Here is a 10,869-nt window from a genome sequence, read left to right as displayed (position 1 = left end):
CTCCTCCTCCTCCTCTGCCAGGAGGTGGCCCGCCACCTCCACCCCCACCTCCTGGCCTACCTGGAGGCGGCCCACCTCCGCCTCCGCCTCCTCCAGGCCTTGGCCCCCCACCTCCTCCACCTATGGGTGGGTTTGGCCTGAAAGTGGAAAAGGGCCCAAGGAAACCTGTTGTGGAGCCCGCCTGTCCCATGAAGCCTCTGTACTGGACCAGGATACAGATACAGGACAACAAGTACGTACATCATGAGTATTACACGTATTCTTAATAAATACTATTATTAGGAAAGCTGGACTTGAAGCCGCTATTTGAATAGTTCCGATAATCTGTCCTAATCCCTGGCTGCTGTCATCCTTGGAGTGCCTGATGTTCTTGTCCTGTCAGATTTTTCCCGGTGCTGATGTTTCTGTTGAGCCACTCTGGAACAGTAACTAGATTATCCAGACCATTTACAGAGTCTGCGGCCGTTGCCTCACAGTGCCAGCCGTTCAGATTTATGGCCTTGTGTTTCCATGGTTAAATTAGTGGAGCAGACTAAGCTGTGGGTCTTTCATAAGTCCTCTCCAGCGCCGGAGGACTGACCGACCGCTCGACTGCAGCTTCATGTCAGCCATAAATTCAACTGTAAAGAGCCGAGTTCAGGGGCATTAAATGGGGCAGATGTTTTAACTGTAGCCGAGGTGTGATCTCTGTTAATGGCATGAGGGGGAGCAGTTGTGGTGAACCAGAGTAGCTGGCAGCCAATCGTCTTTGGGAGCTACATATGTTAGATTTTAAGAGCGGATTTGACTTTAATTCTTCATAATTTGTCACTTTGAAAGCTCTCCTGCTTGGAAATGTTGCGGGAGACTTCGATGCAATTTTCTTTTCCAGTTTAACTTCCTGCTGTTTTTGGGAAGTTCATACGAACGGTATGATTATCTTCTGGCTGCCCCGGAGAAGTCCTCTCACCACTGAGACAAAAAGCCAACACAGACTTGCTGGGTTTTCTGTTCTGCTTTGGATTGCTCTCCTAAACAGATGAGCTGTAATGATCTGCGAGAACAACGGCGGCGTGTTACAAAAAAGATAGTGATGAGTCTCATCATTCCAAAGTCTTTGTTTAGAATAGTTTCATTAGATTTCTAAAGCTCTTGATTAGTCTGTTAATGTTCGTTTGATGAACAGATTTTTTTGGAAGCCAAAGCAGAGCTGGAAGAAGATGTGTTTGTACCATCAAAGCACCGAACATCCTCTTGACTTGATCCACCTTTTCTTTCAAACTCTGTTTGTTTTACTCCCATGTTACTCAGCAACTTCTGCAACACAGCCTTTCCCTTCCCTTTTATTTTAGTCCTTATGGAAAATGATCCCATCACACAGAAACAAAACGACTGTCTGTAACTTTTGTTATTTTTATCACCTAGCTCGTAAACATGGCTCTCTCTTTTTTTTCTGAAAGTCGAGATTACGGAGAACTCCTGCCAAGTTTTTGTCAGACTGCGAAATGGAAAATGGAAAACAGGTTGAATAAACATCAAATAAACTTCCACAAAAGGAACACTGGATTTATGATGCTCATGCAGCCCCTTGTTGCATGCCTGCTGTCTGAGCTATTGTGATGTAATGCTTTGCACCTCGTATCCTGAGTTTTGATGTATCTGCTTTGTTTTGTTTGGTTTTTTTGTTTTTTTTTCTAGCAACAACACATTATGGGGTTCTCTGAAGGAGCCAGACATCGTCAACGCCAATGAGTTTGAGGATCTTTTTTCCAAGGCCGCTCTGCAGCAGAAGAAGAAGCCCCTGTCAGACACATTTGAAAAGAAAGCCAAAACTAAGAAGGTACATTTGTTTATTTTTTATTAAAGGGTGGGGTATGTCTTTTCCAGTCACATAATTCAGTTCTGTACCACAATCAAGCAACTATGTTACCTTCAGTTGTTGTGAAAATTCTGTAAATATCAAAAGCAAATTTAACTTTGCATCATAGTTGATCTAAACACCTTGAAATTGGCCTCTGTCTCTTTAAGAACCTCCTACCGTTTCTGACACTTCCACTTCGGCACATCTTCAAGAGAATGTAACCTTTCATAGGAGTGTTGCATTTTCTTAACATTATATAATATCAGTTTTGAAAAATGGAAACTCAGAATACTGTTGAACTTTACCCGAATGATCCCACGTCGGACCCGGAAAGTAGGTTTTTTAAGAATCGGAGCGAGTACAGAGGCTCTTATAAGATGTTTCAGTGTGGTAATATATCTTACAGTCATTCTCTCATACAAATACATCAATGTTTAGCTACATTTTGCAAAGAAGCTATAAATGTAGATCATTATGAAGCTACGTTCTGCTATGAACTCATGAACTATGAAGTAGTTCATGTTACAAGCTCAACAGATGTGCAGTTCCACCAGGAGTTTGCTAATTGTTGCTGCCGCTAGTCTGGTGCAGCTGTGTAGGAGAGGCACGGGGGAGGGGTGCTGTGTGGGGCGGGAGCTCGCCTGTGAACTGAGCTCCAGGGAGGGGCTTTGGGTAAATAGGCGGTGCTTTGTATGATCAAGCTTTTCTACATCTACCAATAGGAGATTCAAGGATTTCTCAAACATGCATGAATGAGTCAAAGTAGGGCTGGGCGGTATGACCTCAAATTCATATCATGGTATAAAATGAACCCCTTCACGGTAACGGTTTATCTCGTATTAGAGCTTTTTTTTGCAGAAAACTGTAATCTTAATTAAACCCAACATTTTTGCTTTAATATCTGCCTGCCAAACAATGAGCTTCTGCCTGCTGAACTTATCAGCTGCTGCTCTACTGCGCACTCATCTTCATCATCAGAGCAGAAGCCGACTTTACATTAGCAAGATGGATTTACGACGGAATGAACGTCCATGTCATTTATTTAAAATAATCTCTGTGGGTAACAATACATAAAAAACTTTTTTTTTCTCCGACAATTGAGTGTAAAAACTAAAGCTTCGCTCTGTGCGACATGCGCAGGAGGGAGGGAATGATCTTGCGACACGACGTAACTTTTCTACAGTGGGAAGAGGAAATTTTGAGGATTGATTCTCTCTATACGTGTTTTAAAATGCTCGAATGTCTTCATTATATTTCAAACTCCTGCTCAGTTGTCTCTGCACTCGCAACCCTGTTGACACAGTTGCGATGACGTGATGACGACAGGATGGTAGAGTAAAAATTTCTACTGTAGGCCAACTTCATACCGTTTCTACCGTCTACTGCATATACCGCGCAGCCCTAAGTCAAAGCAACACTCTGGATATGTGTTTGATGAGGGGATAACATTCTAACATGGTATAAACGTATATGAGTGGGGACCTCATAAGTGGGCCCATTGCTTTCCCCAAAAAAGCACTGGTCTTTATTCAAAGCTTCGCGTCCGTCAGATGAAAGACACAAGTTAAGAAACACTCAGTGTTCTGAGCTGCCCGGGATACATAAAGGGGTCGCAAGACTTGACTACTCATACTCTGGGTATGTTTCTGATGAGGGAATGACATTATAATATGATATAAAGCTCAAAAAGATAAATTTTGCACCCCCCCCCCCCACACACACACACACACACACACACTTTTTTACATCTTTCTGCCTGCAGTCACCAGAGTTTTGCACTGGGCCAACACAGGCAATCGAGTTCACTTCTTTGTGTGTGTTTTATCTCCCGTTGCGGTTACTTAGACATTTGTGCAAATCTTATTTTGTAAAAGTCAAGAAAAAGGAGGTAAGTTGGATAAATTCCCTCTAACCCCCCCTGTCTTGTTGGTGTCCCGTCCAATCCGGCAACTCTGCACTCCTCTTGGAGCCAGCTCTGTGTCAGCATCCTTTTCTGCCTCTCGGTCCTCTCTGTGGCGTCCGAGCAGTTAAAACTCAGCCGCTGCCCCAGACTGGCCCTGCCAAATCCATACGCATCCCTTATTCTGATCAATTTGTTAAGGCTCCACTCTGCTCCAGAGGGCCACTCTGTGTCTTTGCGTTTGTGTGTGTCTTTGCGTTTGTGTGTGTGTTTCTGTCCTCGGTCTCCATCCCTCCATGCAGTCTGGTCACTCGAACTGTCCAACATTTGATCCAGCTCAGACAACTGTCTCCTTTCTTGGCTTACATCAGCTTTTGGGGGAGACTTGACCACTTGGAAACTCTGTTGATCCCAACTTATATCAATCAGGAACAAACTAAGTGTCCAGGTAGTATTTGTTGTCTAGTACACAGGATAAAATGGTTATCTTTGTTTGCTTAATTTGTCCCATAAACTTGCAGTATTTTAGCTTTTTGGACTTGATTAAAGGAAAAAAGAAAGAATCTGAAGTTGTTCTCAGCCAGCTCAGAGGTTCAAATTCCTGGTAAAGCTCGTCAAAGTTACAGAGACTTGTTTACTTGATCGTTTTTTTTTTTTAAATCCCTGAAAGTTTATATTCTGGGTGAAAGAGGGAGAAATCATTTGAGGGAGAAATCATCTGAATCACAAGCTGAGGATAATTTCCAAGAAGTTCAGCTTGAGCAAGCAAAGAAAATAAGGGGGAAGAAGAGTAAGAGTAGTGAGGATGTGGTGAAGGATGAGACTGAAATGAAGGTGTTACTGAGTTGAAGATGACTCCATCTCTGAGGCAGGCTTTTTCAAGGAAAAGAGACAAAAGGAGGGTGTTTCTGTATTATAGAATGAAATGTTTAAAAAAAGGTTAATGGGGATTTTTTAATGCTGCTAAAACAAGCGTCATTGTTTTGCACTGATACATGTGTCAAACTCAAGGCCCGCGGGCCAAACTGGCTTCTGTCCGGTCTTCCAATGAGACCCCATCTGCTGTAGCGATGAGACGAGGAATGAGATGTTTCATGTTTTGTCCAAGTTAAACACAAAACGTCAACATTAATTACAACTGGTCCTTTGAGGGCCAGCGTAACGTTCACGTGGCCCTCGGTAAAAATAAGTTTGACACCACTGCAAGAAGTTAGGATTCTGTGGAAAACATAAACAGTTAAAGCAAAATTTGAAGCAACATCAATAAAATAGTTATTTTCAAATGAATAATATGGTTATAAAAAGTTCATGAAAAGATAAAGGGATAATCCTTATATATTTAAACACTTTATATTTTAATTCATGAGAAATCAGGCATGATAATCACCTGTTCCAACAGCAAACTGTTGCTGTAAAAATATGAAAGTGGCTTATTCAGTCCCTAATAATCTTTAAATTCTAACATGTATTTTTATTGTTATTTTTTTTCTCTTAAAAGTAGTTGATTATATACTAATCTGATTAGTCAGTAGTGTGAACTTTGGTTAAATCAAGTATTTGTTGTTTTTAGAAATAAGAAAACTTTATACTTGCCTAACGTGTTACAGAATATACTGAGGCTCCACTTTATCTTATTCTACCTTTTCTTATTTTCTGAGCATTTCGTTTCTCTGCAAGTTGCAGGAGGTTGTTTTATATTTCTCATTGTTCAGTTATCTGCATTTTTATGGGTTTTTTTTAACCTGCTCTTTTTGCATTTATCAATTTTTGCCCAACTTGGAGACTTTATGTTTTACACTGACAGCTCAGACTGTCTGTGCCCCTTGGTGTGATTCCCAATACCGGTCGACTCCCRCACAGACTACCTGCCTCTTGTCTCTGTCAGCACACACTCAGTTTAATGTTGCCAGTGGATTTCTGTTTGGATGCATCAGGAGCTTCAGAAACCCCTTTTATCCTTGTTAGTTGGGGGGGGGGGGGGGGCACGCCTTCCGTCCATGTGTGTGATGACAAGTCGTTATGCACTTGATCAGAAAGTGTTGCCAGATCATGCTAACGCTAACGCCCGAGGGCTCTGAATGGCGAGGGGGTGGAGACGAGGGAGTGGGATTGGAATGCGTGTGTGCATAATGCATATGAGCCACTTTCCTGATTCCCACCAGCTACACTTGCCAAAAAATTTCTAACTCAGGCGATGCGGCTGATGCCTACGTGTGTGAGTTAATCTTTATCATGTGTGCCATAAAAGAAAGAAAATCAAAGCTCTTCTTTTCCTGGAGCCCTTTGCTCTCTGCTGATTAGCATATCAAAGCTAAGGAGATGACATGGAAGAGAGTTCTCCCACCAGAGCGGACCGCACCGCACCTAACTGGACTGGACTGGACCAAGGGTATAATAATTGCCTTCATGTGGCTTCACTGGTGTAAGAAGCGAAGAAAAAAAGGGGGGGTACCTATAGAAGAGGAAGGGGGCAGGAATTGGCATGAAGGTGCATTCCTGAGGGATGAGGATGAAAAAGAGTCCGATAAGAATCAAGAACTTCTTCGCTTTTTAGTTGTTCTGGGTGCAAACATGTGCGTCAGTAAGGCCGTGTTCCTACACACAAGCTTTATCAAGTTGATATGTTGCTGAGCTCCTTAAACAAACACTTCCTTTATCCAGGCTATCATTTATAAGCAATCATTGTGCGTTTATTGAAGGCATATTTGAAGTCCGGGATCTGACGTAGGAGAGTGGGTGTCCAGCTATCACCGCCGGGTGAGAGTGAGCTATTGATGGGCAGTCTTGGTTCGGTATTATTGTGACGTATGTTTGTGTGGATCCAGACAAATAGTACGAGTGTAAACTATCTGCATTCTTCTGAATCCTGATATCAGCCACCTGCTTCAGCTCAGAAGCTCTGACACGGTCTTCTATTATTTACTGTATTTCTTAGCCCACTCACTTTTCACTCTTTATCACCCACCAAAAACAAAGCAAGRGTGATTTATTTTTTCAGTGGTCAGTTTAACACATTTAAAGGGGACATATCATGCAAAGTCCACKTTTTAGCWGGTAAATACATTTTGTTGTGTGCTTGGAGCCTCAAGTGGAGGAGTTTAAGTATCTGGGTGTCTTGTTCACGAGTGATGRTAGGATGGAGCGGGAGATGGATCGACAGATTGGGGCCTCGTCCTCAGTAACGAGGCCGTTGCTTCGGTCAGGCGTGGTGAAGAACGAGCTGAGTCGACAGGCAAAGCTTTCGATTTACTGGTCTGCCTTCATTCCAACCCTCACCTAGTGTCATGAGGCGAGGATCACGACCGAAAGAACGAGATCCCAGATACAAGCGGCCGAAAGGAGCTTCCTTCGTAGGGTGGCCAGGCTCAGCCTTAGAGATTAGGGTGAGGAGCTCCGTCATCTGGGGGGAGCTTGTAGTAGAGCCGCTGCTCCTCCACATCGAAAGGAGTCAGCTGAGGTGGTTCGGGCATCTGATTARGATGCCTCCTGGACGCCTCCCTTTAGAGGTGTTTCGGGCACGTCCCTTTGGTAGGAGGCCCCGAGGAAGACCCAGGATTCGCTGGAGGGATTGGGAACACCTCGGGGTCCCCCGGGACGAGCTGGAAAGTGTCGCTAGGGAGAGGGAGGTCTGGGTTTCTCTCCTGGACCTGTTGCCTCCGCGACCCTACTACGGATAAGCGGTAGAAGATGGAGATGTAAGTAAGTAAAATTTTATTTATAGCGCGCCTTTCACAGAAATGGAATTCACAAGGTGCTGTACAATAATCARTAATATAGACAGAGTTAATTGGCAGAAGGTGCTACACAACAATCAAACACAAATAGAAAAACAGAAATACTTGACAATTACRTTACAAATGATGAAATTCCAGTCAATACATTCTCAATTTTTKTGTAATAGTAGRGGCATGGAATAACAATGATGGAGAAAAAAGTAATTAAGGTATATACAATAGATAGGCTTGCCTGTAACTAATTGGAGTTGATGTTCATGGCGTATAAAATGTAAATGAATGGATACCAGTCAGAAGTAAAATACGTGTTTTGCAGTCATGGAAATTTAGGTTCAGGATTATGTTGTGGACGGCAGGATACCTTCAGCTAAATGCTTGGGTGAATAAATGAGTTTTTAGTTGATTGAGATGGAGACTTGGGGTTGATAGAAGTGCAGAAAAGTTGAGTTTAGTCTCTCCTGATGCTGTGTAGATATTTTTATATTCAGTTTGGGTCATATTCTTCAGTTTTCACTGTTCCCTATTATGTTTTCTGAACTATTACGTCACAGTATTATCTGTGGAACTGCTGAAAAAGGTTCATGGACTTGTGGTTAACCAACATTTAAGGCTGGCTGGATGGACAAGTCTTCTACTGTTGACATCTTTAAATCAGAGTTGTATAATAGTAATATACTTTTACTTCCTTACAGTACTTTAGTAGTTTTTATGAGGATCTTTAATTTTACAAAGTATTCATTTTAATCATAACTTTTACTTTATTTCATTACATTCAAAACATAAAAATGATACTTTTACTGCCTTACTTGAAAATGTAACACCTCGTTACACTCTACAAATCTAAATATGACCAGAACTCATCCTGGAAGGAGTTCTAAAAAAGGAAGTGTGCAACTTACTTAACCAAGTTATGTTAACTGCTTCCACCAAGCCAAGTTGAGCCAATTGAGCAATTTACTCAACTTAGTTTAGTGGAACCAGTTAACATAACTTGGTTAAATAAATTCCACACTTCGTTTTTAGTGTGTGTAAAAGTACTTTCCCAATTATTGTGAGCAGTTTTAAGGTATTTTATTTTATTAGTGATTTTTTTTTCAAGTACTTTGTACTCCTCTGCTTTTTATCAATTTGTAAATATAATCCTAGCTCTGCTATCAAACAACAAAAATGGCCAAATGAGGTGGAGTAGACAATGGGCGGGGTGTGAAGCGTCTCATTTGCGTTTAAAGACACCGCACCAAAATGAGTTGCTCTGAGACACACCTCTAAACAGGGGTGAAGGAGGGGCTGGTGGAGGAACAGTAAGGAGGATTTCAGACCAAAGCATTGCAGTTCCACTTTATAAAGACCCCAACTAAGTGATTTAAATGTGAAAAGGAAGGATTTAAACGCATGTGTCCCCTTTAAACTAAAATTTTGTGTCGTAGTAACTGAGATTCATTCACAAACACATACCACAAGCTGTCAAGTCTGACAGTATTTCATGAGACTGAGCAAAATGTTGATTTCAAGGTTTGACCAAARCAGCTASAAATCCATTATTTGTCAATAAAAAATGATCTTTGTATCAAACTCTGGCATGAAAGGTGGAAGGTTAAATGTATTCCTTCGAACGATTCCAGACCTTGAATTTATTTTAGTAAAATTTCCAGCTTAGAAAACGTCTGTTTTTGTCCACAGGAGGGCGCCATTAGCTCTTGATGTCTGCAGGTCTCAGCATCAGCATCGCCCAAGCTGTTTACATGTAGGAAAACATCCAGCATCACTTGTCCTAGCTTATTAGCTTAACTGTTTCAGCTAATTGTTAGGTTCTGCAGCCTTAGCAAGTGGGGGCAGTTTCTAGGCTTTTTTTTGTGCATATGTGAGGCCGCCCTAAGTGCTTAATTAGAGGTGTTGGGAAAGCCTGGTGCTGAGCCGTCTCTCAGGTCCCGAGTGTGGGAGATCCCTAGTGATCCAGGTCATAGAGCTGGAAGCAGCACGGCACCCACTAACGCCCTGTAATGCAATACCTACTTCTAAGGCTTCTGCTCTCCAGCTCCCACAGGACAGCCCCGGTAGCCAACAACACCATAATAGCTAATGAAGAAGCCTGACACATTAACTTTTAGAGCAGGGCTTTACCTTGCCAAAACTTTCTCTGGCTTTACGGCTAATTCAGTCATAAGTAATTGTGACCATGTGTAAGCACAAATAAAAATCCTGTGAATTTATAGTTTGTTATAAAAGCCTTGCTTCTCTCTGCTTTGCTCTTCTACACTGTCCTTTTATGTGCCACTTTTCCCTTTGTACTTTCACTGCGACTTGATATTTGTGGGATATTCTAGACACGTGGTCCCGGGTGAACTTGAGGGGTGAATGTTTTTTGGTGAACTCTGTACCCTTATTGGCAAAGTTGCTACACAGTTTCTCAGTTATTTGCATCGTTGCAGTGGGTTCTGATGATGAATGTTGGTCACTTTGGTCAACGGGGTAAACCCAGAAAATGTGGATTTCAGGCACAGCWTTATCCTTATTTTACTCAAACTGTCTGTTTCTTGGTTTCATTAATTAAAAACTGTTGCCTCTTCATAACAAGTTACACTGCTGTCTCGAAGCAATTTACCGGCATCGACTTGTGAGGCTTTTTTTTCTCAGGTTCTACTCTGAATCATCAGACCACAACCACGTGAATTATGTTCTATTTTTTTTTCCAGATTATTAAGCTGCTGGACGGGAAGCGTTCACAGGCGGTCGGCATCCTCATATCAAGCCTGCATCTGGAAATGAAGGACATTCAGCAAGGTGAATATCCTCTCCGTATGTCCAACAGCTGTAAAAGTTTGTGAAAGTTATGTATTCTTTGTGTCATTCACGGGGAGAAGKTCTGTGATTTAGACTCTGCAGCAATGGCCTAAATTTACTTTCCCCATTAAACAGTAGACTGAGGTTGACTCCTGATGAAATGCAGATGGAGTTATTTTTAGAGATGAGATAGTGAACCCTGCAGCAGAGGATAAATTCCTGCTTCTTGACAGCAACTAATTTGTAACTTAAGACKCTTCTTTTGGATTAATTTGTGACTTAAGTTGAACTGGGATCATTTTTTCCAGTTACCACAGTGGGAAAGAAAAAAAAAGAGCCTCGATTTGTCAAAATTAGAAATGCTTAGGATAAAAGTAGCCTTTTTAGTTTAGTTCAGTTTTTTTTCTTTCTGTCAGGCCTCCTGCACTGGTTAAAATCAAATTGCTATCCCCTTCATTTAAGGAGCTACACAGATTGATTGCATGCTTGGTAGTTATGTGGAAATTGCAATATCTGTGTGTGTGTGTGTGTGTGTGTGTGTGTGTGTGTGTGTGTGTGTGTTAAAACAAATAACAGTGCAAGGGCTGTCAAATGATTAATATTTTTAATCTGAT

The 10,869-nt window shown here is 41.8% G+C and overlaps 1 protein-coding gene across 1 annotated transcript in view; it reads left to right on the top strand.

Moving 5' to 3' along the window:
- LOC106518198 (formin-1) overlaps positions 1–10,869 on the top strand; it is a 59,273-nt gene that overhangs the window by 22,016 nt on the left and 26,388 nt on the right. The window contains exons 7-9 of the mRNA XM_014009354.1: positions 8–232; positions 1,678–1,819; positions 10,168–10,255. Of these exons, the coding sequence (XP_013864808.1) occupies positions 8–232; positions 1,678–1,819; positions 10,168–10,255 (455 nt within the window). The remainder of the gene's footprint in view (positions 1–7; positions 233–1,677; positions 1,820–10,167; positions 10,256–10,869) is intronic.

The sequence above is a fragment of the Austrofundulus limnaeus genome, unplaced genomic scaffold (genome assembly GCF_001266775.1).
Source record: "Austrofundulus limnaeus strain Quisiro unplaced genomic scaffold, Austrofundulus_limnaeus-1.0 Scaffold2, whole genome shotgun sequence".
NCBI lineage: Eukaryota > Metazoa > Chordata > Actinopteri > Cyprinodontiformes > Rivulidae > Austrofundulus > Austrofundulus limnaeus.
This window is presented reverse-complemented; position numbering and strand designations above follow the sequence as displayed.